Source organism: Gigantopelta aegis, chromosome 9 (genome assembly GCF_016097555.1).
Source record: "Gigantopelta aegis isolate Gae_Host chromosome 9, Gae_host_genome, whole genome shotgun sequence".
Lineage (NCBI taxonomy): Eukaryota > Metazoa > Mollusca > Gastropoda > Neomphalida > Peltospiridae > Gigantopelta > Gigantopelta aegis.
The window spans coordinates 69,725,100-69,750,993 of record NC_054707.1 but is presented as its reverse complement, the minus strand read 5'-3'; the positions used below and the strand labels follow the sequence as shown (position 1 = coordinate 69,750,993).

General features: G+C 36.6%; 1 protein-coding gene across 2 annotated transcripts in view; it reads right to left on the bottom strand.

Annotated features, from left to right (window-relative positions):
- LOC121382247 (fibroblast growth factor receptor-like 1) overlaps positions 1–25,894 on the bottom strand; it is a 73,991-nt gene that overhangs the window by 4,354 nt on the left and 43,743 nt on the right. For both annotated transcript variants that reach the window (XM_041511779.1, XM_041511778.1), the window contains exons 3-7: positions 7,861–8,014; positions 5,298–5,473; positions 3,330–3,447; positions 2,520–2,683; positions 1,223–1,382 (exon numbers count right to left, since the gene is read on the bottom strand). In XM_041511779.1, the coding sequence (XP_041367713.1) occupies positions 1,223–1,382; positions 2,520–2,683; positions 3,330–3,447; positions 5,298–5,473; positions 7,861–7,963 (721 nt within the window). In that variant the 5' untranslated portion in view covers positions 7,964–8,014. The remainder of the gene's footprint in view (positions 1–1,222; positions 1,383–2,519; positions 2,684–3,329; positions 3,448–5,297; positions 5,474–7,860; positions 8,015–25,894) is intronic.

Here is a 25,894-nt window from a genome sequence, read left to right as displayed (position 1 = left end):
ACATATATGATTGATCATTCGCAGTCATAACCAACTGTCCAGTTTCTGATATTAGCTATGACCACCTACCACATATATGATTGATCATTCGCAGTCATAACCAACTGTCCAGTTTCTGATATTAGCTATGACCACCTACCACATATATGATTGATCATTCGCAGTCATAACCCACTGTCCAGTTTCTGATATCAGCTATGCCCACCTACCAGGTATATAATTCGCAGTCATAACCAACTGTCCAGTTTCTGATATTAGCTATGACCACCTACCACATATATGATTGATCATTCGCAGTCATAACCAACTGTCCAGTTTCTGATATCAGCTATGCCCACCTACCAGGTATATAATTCGCAGTCATAACCAACTGTCCAGTTTCTGATATTAGCTATGACCACCTACCACATATATGATTGATCATTCGCAGTCATAACCAACTGTCCAGTTTCTGATATCAGCTATGCCCACCTATCACTAGGTGTATATTTCGCAGTCATAGCCAACTGTCCAGTTTCTGATATTTTACTATGGCTTACATGTCCAAGTAGCATACTACCAGTGTTAACTTCAAGACGGCATTAGTAACAATTTTTTTTTTTTTTTATCCCAACCACTGTGCATTTGACTATATTATGTCAGTTATCTTCTGCACCCCGGGCATCAGTATTTTCCTAAAAACTACTAAAATAATTTTCCTGTGTTAATAATGCTATAGAGCCAGTCATTTGTGGAATGCCTCGAACGTTCTACTTGTAGGACTATTTCCCATTGGAATGACATTTTCCAAAACACTACCAATATAACTGTCCTGTGTTAATAATGCTATAGAGCCAGTCATTTGTGGAATGCCTCGAACATACATTTCCAAAACACTACCAATATAACTGTCCTGTGTTAATAATGCTATAGAGCCAGTCATTTGTGGAATGCCTCGAACATACATTTCCAAAACACTACCAATATAACTGTCCTGTGTTAATAATGCTATAGAGCCAGTCATTTGTGGAATGCCTCGAACATACATTTCCAAAACATTACCAATATAACTGTCCTGTGTTAATAATGCTATAGAGTTAGTCAGTTGTGGCATGACCCAAAAGTTCTACAAGTGGGACTGTTTCTCATTGGAATGACGTTTTCCAAAACACTACCAATATAATTTTCCTGTGTTAATAAAGCTATAGCACAAGTCATTTGTGGCATGCCATGAACGTTCTACCTGTGGGACTGTTTCCCGTTGGAATGACAGTCAGCCAGGCATCCATGTACTTGAGCCCCCACAGATTGCCAGCCAGGCACGTGTACTGGCCCGCGTCTTTAACCTTCACATTCTTAATAACCATCAGTTCCGGGTCTTCTTTCCCAGAAGTTTCTATAAACTGAAAAACAAAAACAAGAACAAACATTATGTATATTGTTTCAATGTAACTTTCAGAAGACATAATCTGCAAATTAGATACATATTCTTTAATATATAAATTTAACTTTTGAAAGTTTTTTCAAAAAGAAGAGTGCATAATGCCAGCCAATTTGTACTAGATTAGATGATTTAGAGCAATATTAAGTTGGCTTGTTAAGACAGATGGCAGTTTAATTCACATACAATTTATTATAACCGATATTTACAGCAGAAAGTGGTCTGGATTAGGTGATTTAGAGCAATATTAAGTTGGCTTGTTAAGACAGGTGGCGGATTAATTCACATACAATTTATTATAACCGATATTTACAGCAGAAAGTGGTCTGGTTTAGATGATTTAGACCAATATTAAGTTGGCTTGTTAAGACAGGTGGCTGTTTAATTCAGATAAAATTTATTATAACAGATATTTACGACAGGAAGTGGTCTAGATTCCTAACAGATATCAGTCTTTACTACATTAGAAAATCCGGTAGAATCAAAAGATAGCCTCTTACCATAGGTGGCTGTTTAACGCAAATTAAATTCAATATACTGCTAATTAGTGATGTTTCAAGGATTAATTAGGATTAATTATAATAGAAAATATATCAGTTGCACTGTACTGATTTAAAGATTGTTTATAAAAATCCATAATCACTTGCAAATTGTAATTATTTCCCCAAGTTTAGACAATGGAACTGATGTAAATATGTTGGGTTGAGGTTTATTTTCATGTGTACACATTTAAGCTATTAAATGGTTACTAAAGGTACAATTAGCAATTTGTATGGTGTATCCTGGTGAAGACTACTACAATACGTAGATGGTTCTTATAATTCAAATCCTTAATCATGTCCCTATAATTCAATAAGTCATTGTATCATCGAAAATTCATTGGATGGTGCAAATCGATTGTAATCAATGATTTATGGTGAAATTCCGAACACTATCATAATAGATATTTACGCCAACCCTAGAGTGGTATGAATGCTTAACACAAATATCAGTCTTTACTAAATGAGATAATCTAGCAGAATCAAAAGTGGGCCTCTTAAGACTGGATGTTTCGAACTAGAGCTGGCTGCCCGGGCCAAGCTGACCGTACTTGACCTACATCAGGCTTCTTCTTGTTGAGAATGTCTGCCGATATTGGCTTCCTCTTCAGCCATCTTATAGTGGCCTCGGGGTCATTCAGAACCCGACACCGGAACTTCACCGTTTGTCCTTCGGGAACCGTCAGATTGCTCGGACCTTCCACCTCCAGTGGCCAGATCTTTACTGAAACAAACATAATACAGAGCGTATTGCATGTCTTATTTCCATGTAGTCACTGACACATCTTATAACAGTACTAGCAAAATTACAGACTGGATACATAAGAGCTATTAAAAGAAAATTCAAGAACAAAATCTCTCCCCCCCCCCCCCCACCTCTTCACTTGTTCAAATTATATAATTTTATTGATAACCATCTGACAAAAAAAGATCACAAAATATTTAGCTTGGATATTAACACAGACACTCACAAACACTCTCATTTACATACTTGCACAGCTTCCAAGTATATCACTTTTTTCTCTACCATCCGATGAAAGTATTGAATATATTTAGATAATATATCCAGTGCATCTGAATGCATTAAAAACACAGAACACCAACACTCTTTCTAAATTATTTATCACTGTCTACCACAAATGATGTCTGTTTTATAATGTTCAAAAGTATAAATTATTTAAATTAAAAAAGAATCTGCTTTAAAAAATTTACAATTTACTGTTAAAACACTTTTCAACATTTCTGAAGACAATATTTCTTGCATCCTGTAAATAATCACATTGAATAACAATATGATGATGTGTGCATATTGCAACATGTGATAATACATAACCAAGATGAACACTTCGCATACAGTCTTGTATTTATACCTGCCACGTCAACAATAAATGTGTACTGCAGTTGTCCCTGGCTATTTTTAACAATGCAAGTGTAGTTTCCACTATCTGATCCTGCTAGCTCGTGCAGCTTCAATTCGTATTTTCTAGCCTGGAAAGAAGACAAAACAATATAAAAAAAACATATATACAGTCACACATTGCACTATACATGAAGCGCCATGTGTAGAAACAGTTACACTGATGTGGATCATTAACAAGATCTTGGTGTGTATTATGTTACAACACATATCACTATATGTACATGTAAGAGGGGTGCTTAACCAAATATTTGTTTTGTTTAACGACACCACAAGAGCACATTGATTTATTAATCATCGGCTATTGGATGTCAAACATTTGGTTATTTTGACATATAGTCTTAAGAGAGGAAACCTGCCACATTTTTCCATTAGTATCAAGTGATCTTTTATATGCACCATCCCATAGAATAGCACATACCATGGCCTTTGATATACCAGTCATGGTGCACTGGCTGGAACGAGAAATAACCCACGGGAATCGATCCTAGACCGACCGTGCATCAAGCAAATGCTTTACTATAAGGCTATGTCCCGCCCCTTGCTTAACCAAGGTAGACAGCTATTGTTTGTCTCTTCTTCTGACTCCCACTTTCCTCTCTTATTACTTCTTCCCATTCTGACAGCTTTCTCTCTCTCTTTTTGTATAGCCGTCCTCCATACCCCAGTCTTCCTCTCTCAATCCTTGTCATTTCCCATCAACATTTTACTGTGGACTTATTCTGAGCACCTTGGAGAGTATGCTATGGTCACTTTCAGTTACATGTATTATTACGAGGCAGTACAACCGCCTAACATACATTGCACTTCCCTTCCATGGGCAATCTATATATACACATGTATATACATGTAGTACTAAACCAAATAACAATCCGGCTGGGTCAAAATTCGAGGTGCACCAACATTTTTATAGAGCTGTTAATACCATCGATGATAAATGTGACTAATGGTATTAACTGCTATATTAAAAGTTTGGTGCACCTTGATTTTTGACCTAGCCAGACTGTTGATAAATGTGACAGTGACTGTACCTGGGCAATAAATGTATGCAATTTTATTTTATCTAATACCACTGAGTCAAGTAGCCTTGTGCTTGCAACATGTATGGGGTACCTGTAAAACTAAGTACTACAATTTTGTGCAAAACTAGTAGTGTTGTAAAAATATCCAGTTATATCAAAAATGTACCATGAAAAGCTCAACTTTCTTCAGTTAATACTTTGAGGAAAGGGTTTTAATCTTTTGGATATAGGCACGTTAATAAAGTTAAAAAGGAGTGAAATGTATGGGTCATAGTTTGGTTGATATATTGCATATCGTATTTTTAACCACATACATTAACATTGTTGCCCATGGGATTTTATTTGTTATAGTACAACCTATACTCACTTAGTACAGGCAGTAAACAATGTAACAAGCTTACTAGACCCGTTTCTTTTTTCTTTCTTTCTTTTTATGGGAAATAACTCTGCAAGCTTAACAAGAAGGAAATTGCACCATTTCCACCTGTTTATAAAACAAATAAGACCTAGAAGTATAAACAGGTTTCACCCACTTTACATTTCTCAAATTGGTTTTATGTTTTGTTGTTCTTTTCAGAGTTTAAGTAAAACGTTGTTGCAGTGACCGATCATTTTAGTTAGGTTTTTTCTATAGTTATTTTTGTATTACAGTACATAAAAAGATTAAATAAAGAACAAATGATGGTTATTATTAAACACTGCATGTTGAAATAATGTTGGTTTTGTTCATGTTTGTGACAACCAATATAATTACTTCAGGTTAGGTCAGGTCAGGTCATAGGGTTTAATGGGAACATTCAGAGTAAGCTGTTGTAGCGCACGCCTGTCATGGGCACAGGTGTCAGCCTGGGCCGGCTCCTCCGTCCAGAACAGGAATAATTACTTCAAACAATAAACACCTTTATACGCGCTCCATCCATATGAAGTTTTTCTCCATTCTTCCTCCAGTGTATTTTTGGTTTGGGTCGCCCCTTTGCGTTACAGTCCAGTTTTATAGACTGGCCCTCGTTAATAGACTCATACATCTCTTTCTTGGCTGGCTTGGAATTCGACTTCCATGATGGAGCCTCTGGATCTGTACAGATGAAACAGAGAATAAATAAATATAAAGTAAATCAATAATCAAAGAGGTATTCATTTACTAAAACCAGGTGAGGAAGCGTAAACAGTCATGTTGCATCTCTGTATGATTCTTGTGTGATTTATATTATATCTCATCAAGACCGTTAATAGCTAGATTTTGTATTTTACACTTCTTGTTTTTATTGCTGTAATTCTGCAGACGTCAACAATGTAGAGTCAAACCTGTCTTAAACAGTCATACAAGGAAGTAGCCAAAAGCAACAACTTAAGACAGGTGGCTGCTGATTACAGATTGTCACATTTACTGTCTTTATTATGTTTGTTGTTCTCTGGCTTTCTTTCTTATACTGGATGTGTGCTCTATAGTTTACTAGAAATCAACTTTTGACATGTAGACTTCTTCAGAAATAATGAAAAGAAACCTAAAGATATTCATTTAACGGTTTGGAATTCATTCGCTAAATGTTTTTCTCTTGATTTAATTAAAACTGCATACAGATTTATTGTCATAGTAGATGAATCTCCCAATGTCAAGATTAGTTTCACAGAGGCAATTAATTATAGATGGATTCCAGTCACAATTTCTTAATTCATACACAGTTGAGATGTCACACTGAATACATACTAGTCTCCATGAAGGTGTGAAGATTGCACCTTGTTATTGGTGTTAAAAATTTGTTTCATAAAATAGTAAACATCTACAGTGGCTGCTTAACACAGATATTTTAATGATTTAGGATCCAATTTAGGTGGCCGCTGGCTGCATTAGTCAGGTGTCTGCTTGTTACAAGTGCATTTATATTAAAAATCGTTTGGAAGGAGAAAAGGTAGCCAGGTTTGATTGTATATGTACATGTTACTGTACAATTAATTAAAGCACTGTAATCGCAGGAGTCAAATTGTAATTTTTTTAGGAAAGGGGCATGGAAAGAGTTGGCTTTGGTTTAATAACAGAAACTAGGCCACTAGGGCAAGTTGGAGGGACACAAAGGCAAACCTTTCCTTCAAAAGAGGGGTACAAAGGCAACTTACTTTCTATATTACCAATAATAATTTTTCTTTGTTTACATGGAATGAATGAGAAGGATACAGCAGAAAACCAGCTAGGGTACCAAGTAATGCATTTTGTTCGCTGTCAACAATGTCTGATTTTCAACAGAGTCAAACAAGACTCAGTGACTTTAAAATGGGGAAATACCCTTAGAAAAAAAGACTAGAGCTTGTTTCTATAACCAATAACTTCTCAGAAAGAAAGAAAGAAATGCTTTATTTAACGACGCACTCAACACTTTTTATTTACAGTTATATGGTGTCAGACATATGGTTAAGGACCACACAGATTTTAAGAGGAAACCCGCTGTCGCCACTACATGGACTACTCTTTCCGATTAGCAACAAGGGATCTTTTATTTGTGCTTCCCACAGGCAGGATGGCACAAACCATAGCCTTTGTTGAACCAGTTATGGATCACTGGTCGGTGCAAGTGGTTTACACCTACCCATTGAGCCTTGCGGAGCACTCACTCATTCAGGGTTTGGAGTCGGTATCTGGATTAAAAATCCCATGCCTCGACTGGGTTCCGAACCCAGTACCTACCAGCCTGTAGACCGATGGCCTAACCACGATGCCACCGAGGCCAGTCGTAACTTCTCAGATGTACATGCATTTCTAAAGATATTAAAAAAGCATTTTTTGGCATTAGAAACATAAGAATGACCAGAAACACTTTGGATGTATGGAAATACATGTAGATAATCAAATCTGAACGACAAAACCATAATCAGGTCCATATTTCAGCACAATGCAGAGTTGAATGGGTATTTGGCAAAATACTAATCGATTCCATAAACAATAAAATCTAAGTAATGTCTGATTTCAATTATCAACAAGAGTACCAATGAGGTACATGATACGCCCATCAGGAGTTTAATAGAAAACCATATCTATATTAATGAATATTAATGAAATTTTTGCAATGGGATGGATGAATAGTTTGTTTTATACCAACCACCATCCCAAGTTGTTCCTACATGCGGTTTGATGGTCCTGTATGCATAGATCTGTATGCAAGATATGATCTGGACAAGGATTTACTGTTATGTGTAGTAGACCGTGAAAAGTAGGTCACAGTGACCTAGTAATAGCACACAACACACCACCATCCTGAGTTGTTCCTACATGTGAAGTTTGATGGTCCTGTATGCATATGAAAAGAATAAGTTAACAGACGGACATACGGACAACACCATACCATAATCATGGTGGGCAGATAATAATGGCTAAAATAGTGAAAAATATGCCATACACGTGTAGTGTTTTTAATATCTCTTGACACAACAGTTGTAAAAAAAAAAAAAACACTGCTCTTGTCCACTTACCTTTTAGTTTCTTGTGCTTTTTTCTCTTTTGAGATAGAGAAGTTGAAACACACAAAGCCAGGAAAAGAGTGACGGTCAAGATATTTCTCATATCCATCTTCATTGTAGGTTATTTGAAACTAATCAGCTTCCCTGTCAACATCCCTCCATCAGCCTGAAACATACAAACACATTATTAAAATTAAATATGGTTTAAACCTTTCTAATGAGGTCCAGAAATAACACTGACTAGCATTTCAACTGAATTTTAAACAGACTAACAAAACAATATCTATTCCATTAATATTAATAACAGCAGATCTACATCACAGGTACCCACCCCCAAACAGAAACCCCTAATACAATTACTATAGTTACATATAACGTTACTATAACATATTATGTTACTATAACATATTATCTAACATTATTGTTTGGGGATGCTTGTGTGATCTACATGTACTGTACCAGCCTCGGTGGTGTCATGGTTAAGCCATCAGGCATAAGGCTGGTAGGTACTGAGTTCACAGCCCAGTACTGGCTCCCACCTAAAGCAAGTTATAACAACTCAGTGGGTAGGTGTAAGACCACTACACCCTCTTCTCTCTCACTAACCTCTAACAACTAACCCACTGTCCTGGACAGATAGCCCAGAAAGCTGAGGTGTGTGCCCAGGACAACCTGCTTGAAAGTTGAAACATAATATAATTGGATATAAGCATGAAAATAAGCTGAAATCAATTAATGAATAACATGTACAGTAACTATACATTAATGCCTCATGCACTGTCATTTTTACATATAAAAATGAGTATCACAAAATATCAATATTTCAGCTAATACATACATTTACTGAAGTACATGTCCAATGTTTGCTATTAAAAAAAGTATGTACACATACCGGGTATTAAACCACGCTAATTCTTTCAGATGCTTTAACAAGTCTGTGCATTGCAGTATTAGACAGACAGACATTTTAAACACAACAAATTGTACAGAATTAGAATTATAAAAGCAGAACAGCAAACAATGTATTTATCAGGTAACACAATAATCAAATAATAGGAAATAATTTATAATCATATGCAATATATAAAGAAGATGATTTTGATGAACTGTATAGAAATTGTACTACCACTACTAGTTATCTTTAAGTTAAATCCAGAACCACAACTTTATTACTGTAAAATTTAAAGCTAAAAGCACTCTTGTAAAAGAACATGACTGTGCAAATATCTTACAGAGGAAAATAGAACAAAACAAAAAAAGTGGACCTGTATCTTCAAGAGGCTGGCCACAACTACAAAAAGGATGATCATAAATGTATACATGTATGCCTTATAAAATCTAGGGGCATTTAGATCACTGCAATCTAATGGACGTCAGATGTGGATTATTGGCTGGCCACAACTACAAAAAGGATTATCATAAATGTATACATGTATGCCTTATAAAATCTAGGGGCATTTAGATCACTGCAATCTAATGGACGTCAGATGTGGATTATTGGCTGGCCACAACTACAAAAAGGATTATCATAAATGTATACATGTATGCCTTATAAAATCTAGGGGCATTTAGATCACTGCAATCTAATGGAAGTCAGATGTGGATTATTTGGTTTGAACATGATACAAATTCTAGAATTTGCTGATCCGGAACATTTGTTGACGGACATACATGTACATGCATGCACTTCCTTTTAATTATTATAGGATATAACATTCTAAATCAAGGGCTCCCATAACAAAATTCAGATAGCTAATTTAAAAAAAAAAAATTAACAAAAAAAAAAATAATAATAATTTAAATTCCATAATAAAATTTGTTTCAAACATGGATATATACAGGGGAAGTTCTAAAATTTTGTTTTCAAGATTCATTGGGATCATCCCTTTTATTATAAAACTAACAATGCTAATCAGAAAAGTGACAGTCTACATAAAGAGAACTTCTGTTTCTAATAATGCAAGCAGCTGAATGTGCTTTAAATATACAGTACATGTATATATTTAACTTTAAGTATGTTTTACAATTCAGAACAGTTTGAATGATACATACATATGCATGAGGCAGACATGTGTTTACATGTGTTAATGCAGCCTAATCTGATGGTCCTTTGAAACAAAATAAAATGTAACATTAAAATAATAATGATCACTACCAACCACAAAATTACCATAATCAAATTCTGTTCAAGATGGTCATACAGGTGTATGAATCATTCATGAATGAGCTAGTACCAACATCAGCATGAATATAGACTGACTGACCAACATGTTGTTTTTCACAGTGCCTCCATCTACATATTACAAATTCATGTAAATAGCTCATTTTCCTTACACTGTCACACTCACTATACTAAGCTTGTCATTTATACAATGAACTTCATGCTTTCCATCACTACCGCCTAATTAATTACCAAATATATTTATAACACTCTCCTGCTGTCAGATAATGACAATGATGATAATGATAATTAGGAATGTCTGAACCTAACAATTGAAAGGTGGGTATGATCATCTGTCACTACCGGTAATATCACGAGCACAATAAACAGTATCATCTCTACCTGTCAATTAACACATACACTAATACACATACATGTAAATGTACATGTCAATATATAAAAGGCAATTTTCCACTAGCACATGAGTTGCAGCGTGTGGAAAAAAGATGTGTTAAAAAAATTGATGTGTGCTGTGCTGGTTTTGGTAGCTATGCCCATGGTGAAACCTGCATAAAGAGTGATCCCTAGAAAGTGGACAATAATCTTAAGCGGCCACTAAAATGGGGTTTTTCAAATCATAATTAATCTGTACTATGCAACCACCTGTCACAAGAGACCATATTGTTCTATTGTTAACTCCCTTATTGATTGATTAAAACATATTTTATTGCTTTTTAAAGGAACAAATGGATCAGGCATAATACATACATGGTACAACAGTATGTATAATTAGATACAGCTGCTTAATTAACACACTTGTGACTAGTTTGAAATTAAATGCCTATAATGGTAAGTATTCTAGTGTATATGCATATAAAATGAATTGGGGGAATTTGTTTGTTTTTGTTTTGTTTAACGACACCAATGGAGCACATTGATTTATGAATCATCAGCTATTAATTGGATGTTAAACATATAATTTAACATATATACATGTAGTCTTGGAGAGAAAATGCGCTACATTTTCCCATTAGTAGTAAGGCATCTTTTATAAGCACCATCCCACAGACAGGATAGCACATAACACAGCCTTTGATATACCAGTCGTGGTGCACTGGCTGTAACAAGAAATAGCCCAATGCGTCCACCGACGGGGATCACTGCCACACCAACCGCGCTTCATGCGAGCGCTTTACCCCTGGACTATGACCAGCCCTGGGTGGAGTTTGAGACAGATTATCTCAGTGGTTGAATGCTCAATAATTCACAGGATATTACAAACATCCTCGGTGGGTTTTTTTCTTAGTATAATATTATTCCAGCCAATACTCACATGTACTTTATATCAAAGAACATACATAGTGCATGTATAGCTAGTGCTGGGTGCACATTAAGTCAAAACTTTTATTAATGTGCAGGGCAAGTTGCTTCCCTCTATTCAGCAAATTTAAAATGGTGGGGCAATTTGTTTATGTTGTCCCTGGAAGATTTATTTTGTTAATAATGACACAAGTACTTGAATCGGGATTTACTGAGTATGGTAGGTTATAAATTTTTTGGTTTGTGTGTCCATTTGTTGCACTATTTTGGTTGAGAAATGGGGTTAAAACATGGTGCCACAAGTTTTGAATACCAGCTATATATATATATATATATATATATATATATATATATATAGGGTATGTAAAAATATTCGGACGAGAAAAAAACATACTTTCTACGTCCCTTCGGACTACATGCATAGCCTATGGTGGCAGCAGTCTGTTTTCTCGTTACCTAGACTGTATGATACAACAGCCATCATGAACATTCACCACTCAGCCAGTCAGCCAGTCAGCCAGTCGGTATGATGCACTTGAGATCAGAGAATCTTAAATGTTTTTACCCTGCACTCTCTCCAGTGTTTCTGCCAGAGAGAAATTTCTGGGTATGGTGCTATGGAATTGAATGCAACCACAGTCAATAGGGGGCATGGGGGACCTTCCCCAGAAAGAAAATGGATTAAGTTTAGTGTTAGGGTTAAGAAAATCATACAGTAATGATAAGAGTAATTAATTTTGTCAAAAGGGTAACTTAAAAAAAAATCTGCAAAAAATTGAGTATGGCACCATACCCATTTTACCCTCTGGCAGAAACCCTGCTCTTAACAAAATTAACTCTGACCCACTGCAAATAATTATCACTAATTCATGTCATCATTTTTCTCTCCCTGAAACCTAGCACCAATCCCATCCCCATCCCCAACCTATTTAAGAACATACACTGTTCAAGATTAAATACATGCCCTCACAGTACCTTTGCATGTAGAACATCTACATTATGTGGTAAACACACATTAATTCTCACTGGATTCAATCTGCTCCAACCATTTACAGTTCATTTGGAGAATTTCTAACTTGTAATCATTCCAGTTGCTCTTAGCCAGCTGTGCATGATGGAATCAAAAGGATTTGGACATGTCCTATAATCAAATCATGTGCTACAGATACTTGGTAGGGATGTTCCACAATGAGGGAGGGATGGGTGGCAGGCCTTTCTTTTTTTTTCTTCTTTTTGTACCCAATCACATATACAAATACAATTTTCGTTAAACCTGTAGAGGAAGGGTTTTTTTTACAGCAGACCTGCATGTATTATGCATTAAAAAAAAAGAGTTAAAGAGTAGCCTCCCACCTCCTCCTGCCATTGGACTATTTTTTTGTTCCAACCAGTGCTTCACATGATATGTACTATCCTGTCTGTGGAATGCTGCATGAAAAAAGATCCCATGATGTTAATCAGAAAGAGTAGCCCATTGCGTGGTGGCAGCGGGTTTCCTCTCTCATTGTCTATGTGGTCCTTAACCATATGTCCGATACCATATAACTAATTAAAGTATATTGAGTGCATTGTTAAATAAAACATTGCTTTCTTCCTAGCTATATAACTTCTGACCTCCTCCATGCATATGTTCAAGTCTGGAACTGCCCTTATGGTATTACTATAGATAAAGATGCACACAAAGAGGCACCATAATCCTCTTAATCCTTTGCAGGCTCAGTCTTTAATTTACATGATCTGTGCAACTTTTCTGGAACAGACTACAAGCATGTATGGTTTAGATGCAGATGCTGGCTGCAAAATGATGTTTGGCAGCCAGCCTATCTGACCCCTTGCTGCAGGGCAGCCCCATTCACCTGCATGTATGCCAGACTGTGTCTGAGAGTTGGGTATCACAACTCCTGTACAAACTCATATCACATGTCACAGTTCTTGTAGGTGTATCAGATAACTTGTCTTTTCCTGGTGATTTAAAATGGGTCTCCACAGGAGGCACCGTTTTCAAGGAAGACACAAAAGAAGAGATATTTAAAGTCATTATTTTCAATTTTTGTAAAAATTAATTTTTTATTGGTTTACTATCAACCGTCTTCAAGGAAGACACAAAAGAAGAGATATTTAAAGTCATTATTTTCAATTAAATTTTTTTTTAAATTATTAATGGTTTACTATCAACCATCTTCAAGGAAGACACAAAAGAAGGGATATTTAAAGTCATCATTTTCAATTTTTTTTAAATCTAATTTTGATCAGTTTACTATCAACCGTTTCAAAGGAAGACACAAAAGAAGAAATATTTAAAGTCATTATTTTCAATTAAAAAAAAAATATAATTTTGATTGGTTACTATCAAACAGTTAAACGTGTGCGTATTTAAAATTGGCTGTACATTAAATTGAAGTTGCTGTTGAAGAAAGTCAGAATTACCCAATGTTTGACATCCAATAGCTGATGATTACAGGCCCTCAGATTTCACGGAAAGAAACGATCGCTTTTGGTACCATGTGGGTAAAATCACAGAACCAAATTTTTTTCCCCCATGAATATTATATATCCCATAACTTGTTTTTACAGAACCTAAAAAGTTTCTGATGGGTTTACTATCACAAGACATGGAACCAAAAAAGTGTTTCCCATGAAATTTGAAATCCTATGGCCTGTGACTAATTAATTAATGTGTTCTAGAGGTGTCATTTAGAGGTGTCATAATGGGGAAAATAAAAATCATAATTTCTCACTGAGAAATTATCATGCATTGGTTTAACGTACACTACTATTGGACAATTTGATGCCACACACCAATCAACTTGTTGGTACTAAATACGACGTCATCACGATTTGGCAAAGTATACACAATGACGTCACATAGTTTAAAGCATTTGTGTTTCTGTCTTTCTGGTTTTAGTGTTAAACTTGTAATAAAATGGTAGTTTAATGCAATTCATTATAGATTTTTTTTACAGAATATATAGAACTTTGGGTTTTGAAAATTATCTGTGAACCAACCGGCCTCAGTGGCGTCATGGTTAGGCCATCAGTCTACAGTCTCATAGGTACTGGGTTCGGATCCCAGTCGAGGCATGGGATTTTTAATCCAGATACCCACTCCAAACCCCTGAGTGAGTGCTCCGCAAGGCTCAATGGATAGGTGTAAACCACTTGCACCGACCAGTGATCCATAACTGGTTCAACAAAGGCCATGGTTTGTGCTATTCTGCCTGTGGGAAGTGCAAATAAAAGATCCCTTGCTGCTAATCGGAAAGAGTAGCTCATGTAGCGGTGATAGCGGGTTTCCTCTCAAAATCTGTGTGGTCCATAACCATATGTCTGACGCCATATAACCGTAAATAAAATGTGTTGAATGCGTCGTTAAATAAAACATTTCTTCTTTTTTTTATCTGTGAACCGTGAATAAAATACAAAGTTAAAGCAATACCCAGAACAGTAAAGTAGTTTAAGTCGTTTCTATATACATGAACATGTAGCCGATGTAGGCTATATCGAAAACAAAGGCTTTAAAAAAAAACAAATAGCTGAGGTAATAAATAGAATACTTTGTAACAAACTCGGTACCAGTTATTATCAAATTTATGTCCCTCGTGAAATAATTTTCACTAAAGCTCGTGACAAGTGAAAATTATTTCACGAGGGACATAAATTTGATAATAACTGGTAACTCATATATTATCCTCTATTTAAATAACTGGGATGGGGAAAAACTCAAACACTTCACCAGTGAGCAACATGTACCACCCTCACAGGCCTCTGGATTAAGAGTGACCTACATGTATCGGTGCTGTAACTGTGTGGTATGATTTTGTAGATACCACAAGTCTGCTGTCTGCAGGATGTGCTGGTGCTAATGTGAGGAAATTAAGCAACATCGTTATCACAATCCATTTCTCACTAATTACTCGAGACAAACAGCTGAAGATGTCTACAGAACAGCCGACCAGGCACCTGATTGGATCCACCTGGACTAGTAAGACAGTCCACATAGACATCCAAACTAATTCAAGTCTCTGGATGAAAACACTACATCAATCTTCAGGGTGCAGGCTAATTGTACACAGGGTTGTAACTTGTACAAGCAAAAAAAAAGAAAAAAGAAAAAAAAAAAAAAAGAAGAAAAAAAAAGAGAATAAAGTTTGTTTTGTTTAATGACACAACTACGGGCACCAGAGCACATTGATTAATTAATCATTAGAAACTAGATGTCAAACATTTCACAATTCAGACACAGTCTTAAGAGGAAAAGTGCTACATTTTCCCATTAGCAATAAGTGATCTTTTACACACATTTCCCACAGACATATGGCAGCAAATAACATGGCCTTAATTTGTAAATACAAACAGGTATTTTTGTTGTAAAAATGTCTTTTTATCTAGCTGGAGTAGCCTTTATATTTCTGTGGCCTGATTTGATTTTAATGCCACCTTATAGCACAACCCACAACCTTTGAAGTGCCATTACTAGTGATGGAAAAACACTAGAGTCAGTCAAGGACAAGGCAACTGCTTTACCATTGAGTTACATTTTGTTCCAATACTGAATGAATGGATGAATGAATGAATGTTTAACAACACCCTAGCATGAAAAATATATCGGCTATTGGGTGTCAATTCAGAATGGAAGACAAACATATATATGTAAGCTGAACAATATCATGCAGATAAACTGTTCTGAAAGAAATGTTTTATTTAACAACGCACTCAACACATTTTATTTACAGTTATAGGGCATCAGACATATGGTTAAGGACCACACAGATATAGAGGAAACCCACTGTCACTACTTAATGGGCTACTCTTTTCGATTAGCAGCAAGGGATCTTTTATATGCACCATCCCACAGACATGATAACACATACCACGGCCTTTGATATACCAGTCGTGGTGCACTGGCTGGAGAGAGAAATAGCCCAATGAGCTCACCGATGAGGATTGATCCCAGACTGATCGCGCATCAAGTGAACGCTTTACCACTGGGCTACGTCCTGCCCCATAAATTGTTCTGATGTCTACTGTAAACATAAAAGACACCCAACACATACACAAAATGTTCATGCATTCATGAGTTCTACAATAAACAAGTAAACCTACATGCAAACATTTCTGTTATTAAAAAGATTATTACACTAAGCACGGAATAACTTTTACAATGTCAGTTTGTCAAACAATATATTTATTCAACAAAAGTACAACCCTTGGATGCCTTGATCGGTGTAATCCATGTGCAAACAAAAGATCTAGATACACAAACAGAAAGGCAAATAACATAAATAATTGTTCAAAACTTTAGATGAATTCTCAAATTCCACACATTACTGTGGACAGGCTGAGTGCAATTATTTGGAGAAACGAGTGACAGTATCAGACAGAGAGAATGGGGGAGGGGAGCAGGGAGTGAACCTACTGGGAACTGACTTCTGCGTTTTGCCTAAAATCACCTGTGCACTGCCACAAATCATGCAGATAAAGACTTCCTATCACCTAACACATGCCAGCTAGCCCACAGTGGTGCCATGGCAATCAATTTTCTCTCCACCTGGTCCCAAACACAGGCAGGAGGAAAAGAAACTTTGGATTTGAAGGCCAACCTTTGAGGTTTATTGAGCACTCAATTAGAGCAGCTGCTCAGCTTTGAAAGAATTGATATCCATTGCACGATGGTTTTTGGCAAGGAAATAAAAGGAGAGGAAGGTTTGTTTAAAGACACCTCAGCACATCTTAAACTACAATGTACATGTATTCTTGTTTGGTGTCTAAATGTTTTATCATAATACATTTAATTCAACACATGGTCAAGAGATAAATAGTGAGGGAGAGAAAACCTATATGGCCACTATAAAAGCCACAGTAAGGGATTTTTCCATGAACAGGACAGTACATATCATGTCCTTTTATGTATCAGTCATGGAGAACTGCAGAAAATGGGACAGAGTACTAAGGTTAATTAATAATTATGATGCCTACTATCACTACCAAATAGGTCAAAACATCTCCCAATCAAAAGCACTCTATTCAATATAAACCGATTAGAGAAAGTTAAAAGTTTGTTTTTGTTTAACGACATCATTAGAGCACATTGATTTATTAATCATCGGTTATTGTATATCTAACATTTGGTAATTATGACATATGTGTATAGTCTTAGATAGGCCTGCTACAGTTTCCCATTAATAGCAAGGGATCTTTTATATCCCACCATCCCACAGACAGAATATCACATAACATGTCCTTTGATATACCAGTTGTCGTGCATTAGCTGGAACGAGAATTAACCCAATTAAGTTCACCGACGGGGATCAATCCTAGACATACCGCACATCAGGCGAGCACTTTACTAAAGGGCTCATTCCAACCAGTGCACCACAACTGGTCAAAGGTAGTGCTTTTCTGTTTGTAGTAAAGTGCATATAAAAGATCCCTTGCTACTAATGGGAAAATATAGTGGGTTTTCTCTGATGATTATGTGTCAGAATGACCAAATGTTTGACATCCAATAGCCAATGATTAATTAATCAATGTGCTCTAGTGGTGTTGTTAAACAAAACAAACTCTTTTTAAGGGCTACATTTTTGAGAAAGATACATTTTTAAAAGAGTCCACAAAGGATTAAGCCCTAACCACTGATAGAAGCTCATGTGATCAATTCTGGAACTCCCCTTACAAGTAAGTCCTGTGATCATCATAAAGATGGTATCTTTAGCAGCTCAGGGTTGTCACTATTTTCTTTTCTTCAAAGTGAAATACAAGCCTTTTTCACAGTGACCCATATACGTGTACATGCTAAGTTCAACTGAACTCTGTGTTCTCTGGTACAAGCTGATCTCTTGTGTTCTCTAGTGGGGTGGACCTTCATACCAGCCAAACGTGGACAATGAGGTGACAAATTCCACAGTGACACTGACAACTGACCCTCCACATAGCTTTTGCAGCCTCTGTCCCTAAATCACAGGTCAGGCAGACCTGAACCTAATTAAACCTGATACCCTGCTCCAGGCCAGTGGAAAAACACCTACATGTGACACTGTGTGATACATCTCTGCTGGATTCCTTGTAAACAAACATAAAATATATTCTCTGATTCTCAAAGAGCATCTACATGTTTGTAAATCATGGTGTAGAATATTTATTAGATGTGTTATGTACAGTAAATAAAAATATATTAATTAATTTTGTCATGTAAAGAGAAGGCACATAGTTTAACAGTGACGTAGGAAGATGCCAAAAAGTGCGGTGTGTGTGTGGGGCCCACACTTTTATATTTACACACTTTTACACTATTATAAAGCAAAATATCTGAAAAGTGGGGGGGCACATGCCCCCCCCCCCCCCCCCCCCCCCCACACTTCCTACATCAGTGCTTAATGTTAGATTTCGGTCATATATATACATGTACCTGTTTGGCAGATGTAACACTACATAAGACGGTGAAAAACAAACAACAACAAAAAGTACTATCACATATAGTCCAATAAATTTAACCCCAAAATTTAGGTGAACCTAGAACAAATTGCAAAATAAGTTGGGTTTTTTAAATCTTATATTGTTAATACACATGTAAGTACAGATATATATACTACTCAAAAGAATTTAAGGGTCAAAAATTTATAACCAAATAAGTTTCAGAGTGTATTAGATTGATGATGTAAACTACACCAATTTTTTTATTTATTGTTCCATATTTACAAAAAACCCACAAATAAACATCACTGTATACAAGAAAGTCACATGACATGCTGTCAAAGCTGAAGGTTGTCAAACATGGATTTTACACATTAGAACATTCGTTTAATAGTGTGTGAATCCACCCCTGGCGCGAACACACTCGACACATCGTTGCCTCATGCTGTTGATCAGACGTCTGAAGAACTCTTGGGGAATGGCCTGCCACTCTGCCATAAGAAGTTGACCCAGATCATGAAGGCTGGCCGGAGGGGCATGGTTATCCCGAACTCTCCTGCCTAATTCGTCCCAGGCGTTCTCTATTGGGGCCAAGTCAGGCGAATATGCTGGCCAATCCATCCTGGCGATACCTTGTTGTCTGAGAAAGTCTGTTACCACCCTGGCGCGGTGGGGTCTGGCATTGTCATCCTGCAGAACTGCCCCGCCGCCAATCTGCTGAAGGCCTGGGAGAACCAACGGCCGGATAATCACATTCAGATAGCGGATTCCATTCAGATTGCCATCCACCACATAGAGGGGGGGGGGGGGGGGGGGGGTCCTGTGGTGGATAGAGATGCCGCCCCACACCATGACACTGCCACCACCGAACCGGTGACGTTGTCTAACGTTAACGTCAGCGAAGCGCTCCCCAGGACGTCTGTAGACACGAACCCGACCGTCGTTGAACTGGAGACTAAACCTGGACTCATCAGTGAACATCACTCGACCCCACTGAACACATTGCCACCGCAGATGAAGCGTGCACCAGTGACGTCTGGCTGTTCTGTGATGTGGTAGGAGTGGTGGTCGAACAGCCTGGCGACGGCAGCGTAGATTATTGGCTCTCAGACGATTGCGTATGGTTTGATTAGACACTTGAGTTCCAGTCGCAGTCCGCAGATTGTCACGTAATCGGCGTGCAGTGGTTGTGCGTTGACGTAGAGCCATATTTGTGATGTAGTGGTCCTCTCTATTTGTAGTGCTTCGGGGTCCTCCCGAACGTGGACGATTTCGAACAGAATTCGTTGCTTGGTACCGTTGCCACAGTCGGCCAACGACACTCTGACTGACACCAAGTCTCAGAGCAACATTTCTTTGCGTATTGCCATCCTGAAGCCAAGCAATAGCCCTTCCTCGATCTTCGATAGTCAGTTGAAGTCGTACCATTGTCGAATTTGGAGTGTGCATCGTACACGAACGCAAGCTCCAATTATACGGAAATTCAGCATTGGGAACATGGAATACACGTGCAAAGCGTGCAAATGAAGCGCTTTGTGAAAAAGCAAGTTATGGGCACTTAGCAGACCTTTCGCTTTCGCCCTAATTTGCGTGCAAATGTAAGCATGTTTTCGCCATTAGAACTAGTCAACAGTGTCAATGACAGTGGATTTTAATTCATTTATGGGTTGCTTAGACCCACTTTCATCAAAATGGAACAATACCATGCGTGACATTATGGTCTAGCTAATATAATTGACATTCAGAAAATAATGTCGAAAATATCGTCTGACCCTTAAATTCTTTTGAGTAGTATATATTTTAATCCTTCTGAAGCTCAACAGTAAGAGAGAGATCCTGGCCCTTCAGTGAACAAGATGATCTGCATGTACATGTTTATCACCACCTCAAGTTAAAAAACAATAATAACAATAATAAATTATGTTAAAACAAGATGGGGAAATAAAAACACAATTTTATACGTAGTGTGGGTACAGGTATATTTCACTATTACACCGGAGGGTCGGGACATATATCTAGGCTATTATAGACCAGTGGTAAAGAGCTTGTCTGGTGCGCTGTCAGTTTGGGGTTGATCCCTGTCGGTGGGCCCATTGGGCTATTTCTCATTCCAGCCAGTGCATCACGACTGGTACATCAAAGGTCATGGTATGTGTTATCCTGTCTGTGGGATGGTGTATAAAAAAGATCCCTCGCTACTAATGGAAAAAAATGTAGCAGGTTTCCTCTCTAAGACTACATGTGTCAACATTACCAAAATGTTTGACATCCAACAGCTGATGATTAATAAATCAATGTGCTCTAGTGGTGTCATTAAATAAAACAAACTATTACACCATAAATTCAGCACTCAAAGAAAATATTATTGTGATCCCTTGTCTCCCAAGATTAATTGGATTTATGACAAAAAAAATTGTTTTTCAAAAGTAAGTAAAAATTCAAGGAATTATTTTTTTATAAATATGCACAGGACCTTTAGTCTAAACCAACGGCATATGATTCTGTCAAAATACATAATCATTCTCCACCAAACTATTATCGTAATTAAAGTGGCACATGTACATACATGTAGGTCCTCCCCTTGATAATTACAATGCACCAAAACAGTCAGGGCTCAAAGGAGAAAAACATTCAAGTTTTTTTGTTTTGTTTTTTCTCTCTCTCTGTTCTTTATTAACACCACCTTGTATTTGTAATGTTACTCTTTACACAAATAATGTCACTTCAAAGAGCAAATACACTTTTTATATGGCCAAACCCTGCAATGACAACAAACACATGTGTAATAATTTAAGTGCTTCAATGTAGTTATTGTGTTCACACATCACCTATCAAATCGCTTCAATGTTTTTCATTAAACAGTAATGTGTACTCGATAGGCAGAAAGCATATGTCCTTTGAATTGTGCAATATATAGTACTGTGATAATTTTGTTGGTTGCTAATGCTACATAAGCTAATCATGCAATGACAAAATGTGTGTGTGTGTGCGTGCGTGCGTGTGTTTGTGCGTGCGTGTGTGTGTGTGCGTGCGTTTGTGCGTGCGTTTGTGTGTGTGTGTGTGTGTGTGTGCATGTGCGTGTGTATATTTTTTCTTTTCTTTTAATTGACAAACTGGTTTTCATGGTAATGTATTATGTACCAACACAGATTATCATATACATGTATATTTATAAGACTATTTTTCTTTTTTTTTAAACAGCACCTAAGGAAATATTGAAATGTGCCCTTTTAGTCCTTACATAGCATGATGATACATGGTGTGCCAATAATTTAATTATATTGTGGGCGTGACAGCAGTCTGTGTGCTGCTATTAGTATTACATGATCACTACGAAAAGGCTCAGTCCTTAGGTAGCATATCTCAATTCTGAGTTTGTACTTTACCATTTATCATTTTAAAAAATAGTAAGACACATTTTAATGCAATTTTTTCTCCCTTAAAATATGCTCTTCGTATTTCCTCAGAATGACTCAATTTCCAAGAGATTTTCATGAGTAACAGTTTGACGACAGCTACACTGCATAATGTCCCGATAAATGACCATTAATATGTATAACAATGAGTGCATATACACATATACAGATTACTCAAAAATAAATTGAGGTTTACAACCAATTTCCTGTTTTGCATAACCTGATATGACCATGTAAATGATGTCCTAAACTTAATGTACAAACAGGTTACACAAAATGGAAGAGACCTGCTTAGTGTATATTCAGACAGCTTTCCTATTTACAAACGTATAAATTTTAAGCTGTATGCAAGAGCCCGCCATCTACTCATGAAAAAAATGGTGTTCCAGATCGAGATCTAGCTATCTTCACTGGTAGCTAGCAGCTAGATTTTAGATAAATGACTTTTTTTCTGTAAATGATGACCTAAGTCTGACTGTATTTCATTAACACAGCATCTAAACTCAGACTGTGCCTGATAATATCCACAAAAGTATATTATTTTAACCTGCCTTGGCTGTCTGCCTGTGAAATAAAAAAACAAATGTCCCAAGGATTCTCATCAGTAATGGTCGATTACAATATATTAAATGAGAATTCTTTCTCTCTCTATCTCTTTTTTTTACAAATGATGGTCCAGGTTCAACAAGCTTTAATTAACTTGACACTGCTTGGGATCAGATTGTGTGTGATGAACATCAAAAGCTATTCATTAACAGACACATCAAGTGAATTATCCTCTTCAGATAAATATATGCCAAGATCAAGCATTGTGCGTGCGATCAAAAGTGTTCGTGATGAACAAATAATGCACAAGATAAAATCATTGGGGTATATTGATTGAGAAAGACTAAAACATCTCTCCCGCAATTTACAGTGGATCAAGAAAAAGAAGCCTGTCACCTTTACGCAACATCGAACATATGGAGATATTCACAGGCGGGGAGTATAACAGAAGCAAATTAATGTCTTCAAGACCTTTAGGTCGGTTCAGAATAACAACTTGTGGAAAGGTCTTGCCATGATTCAATGTCAGGTTCATGTCCTTAAACATCTTGCATGTGTGATGATGGTATCAGAGGTAGTCAATATATACAACATTTAACTTATAGACAGGTCTGAGATCATTTGATGATCAACAAAAGGTCTGCCTTTCAAGCCAAATCAGGATCTACAATGTATATATAGGTACTTGGACATGTTACTTTGTGTTCTTGCAATTTATAGTCATTACACTTGTATTTTCTTACCTTCAAGCACTTTATCAGTTTCTTGTTGTCTTTGGGTTTTTTAAATGTAATTAGTAACAAAAGATATGTTCAAAGGTATTTTTAGTTAACAACATACATTTAATACGGAATCAAAGAACTGAATGCAATAAAATGTTATTCAATTTTGAAGAAGAATATTAACTTGAAGCATTAATTTACAAGGTTCTTTACATGTGCACCCACACATAAGCATGATTGTGTGTGAATAAAAGTAGATCTATATATTTCAATAAAATAGAATACTTTTATCCCTGTAAAGTCGAGCATTATAGCTTTTTGCAATTAAATTATACATTACCAAACTTACAGCTTACTGCACACTATACATTTTGGCAAATACAATGTTTCTTGGATTAAAAAATAAATACATATACAAATACAATGTTTCTGGTCATGCTGGTGTTTGTAAAGCTTTGCAGCTGCATCGATCATAACGTATTTCATGCACAAAAAAACAACAACTAAAAGTACCTGCACATATACTTTGAGAACTAGGGTTAGAAACTTTAAGCATGCCAAGTTATATAATTGGCATTGCACCTGGTCAAACTTATAATATTGTTAATCCACAATAACTTTCAGTCTGTTGCACTCAAGGTCATAAGTAAACAAGCTCTAGTAGTATGACCAGAGACACAGGTCAGACTAACTACAGCATGCATGCATGAATATTAAAATAATTGCATGCATAATGAATGAAAGCTCTCAAAGCCAGACCCTCTAGAAACATAAATCAATCTCCTCAAAACTGGACAGTTTTTCATATGTTTTCTTTCAAAATATCAGTACAGAACAGAAACTCTCTAAACTATATACCTCTTGGGGTTTCTGCCAGAGGGTAAAACGGGTATGGTGCCATATACCCAAATTTTTCAAAGTAAATGTTTTGACAAAATTAGGTACTCTTATCATTACTACATCTATATGATTTTCTTAACCCTAACCGTAACACATTTTCTTTCCAGGGGATGCCCACCCATATCCCCTGCTGACTGGTTGCATTCAACTGCATAGCGCCATACCCCAAAATTTCTTTCTGGCAAAAACACTGCCCCTTAAAACCAGACTTACTTTTTACTTGATCCCATGGGTGTCCGGTTTAGAAGGATTTCACTGCACTTTAATTTAGCAGTCTGCTGTCTACAATGCCTTTAAAATATCTGTCATAATTAACAGACACATGCATGCATCTTATCAATGTGTATACATCTTAATAATGAATATATCATGAGATGGCTGTACATTGATCATACTGAATTAGAACTGACAGAAATAATTCCCCAGAGATTTCTTCTGAAATGGACTTTTATAGTAGCTGCCAATTTCCAGTCTGGATGCTCAGACTGGGACCAACTGTCTAGCTGTGACCATTATTTCTGATGTACTGTTATTAACCTGCTGTGGAGTGGACTCCAAGAGGCCAGTGTTTGTCAGTGCCTCAACACAGGAGTGAGATGTAGAGTTTGTGTAGCTCTCCAGGAGAGCAGCTGCCTGAAGTGCCAATGGGTCATTCTTCATTTATGTCAGGGTTCCAAGACTGACACAGGTTTTAAGATGTCATTCGCCAAATCGCCAAATGTGATTTAAAGTAGAATTTAGCAAATATATAAGTCATTACCAATTCAACAAAAGTTAATTTGAAAACTGTATATAGTTTATATGTGTATAGCTATTTAAAAAAAAAAAAAAATCTGTTTAGCTAAATGTTACTCGAATTTGGCTACATACAGATTTTCTGATCAAATTCCTATGGTATATCAGTATTAAAGGTTGTGGTACTTGTATGTATACAAGCACTATCTACAGTTCTGTCTGTAGGAAAGTACATTTAAGTAGGAGCCCTTGATGCAATCTCTATAAACCATTTGATAGAAACTTAATTAAATCCATTGACAATTCAAGCATATTTTTCTGGTCACAGCCTTTAAGTTTCATGGGAAATGTTTTAAAACAAAAGCCCTTGCCATTGATCAGATGTACCAGGGTGCACAAATGGAAAATCTATTTCGTCAGATGGACTGGTACTAACCACAATTTATTAGTCCACCAGAATTCCTACTATTCCATCAGTTACAGCACAATTAATATAGATAATACAAGTAACAACCATGCAACATCAAATGACTATTCAGTGACTTCCTTATAAATTTCTCCCTTTGAGCACATATTTTTCATTTCAATTTTTCTTATTCAATTTGGAGATTTTTTAAGGATATCACCAGAATTATAACAAGAGTACCAGTGAGGTACATGGTATGCCCATCAGGAGTTTGATGGGAAACCGTATCTATATTTATGAATAGGTTACGGGTATGATTCAATTGTAATTATGTGAATCTGCAATGGGATGGATGAACAAATTGTTTTGGACCAACCACCATACCAAGTTGTTCCAACATGTGGTTTGATGGTCCTGTATGCATCTGTAT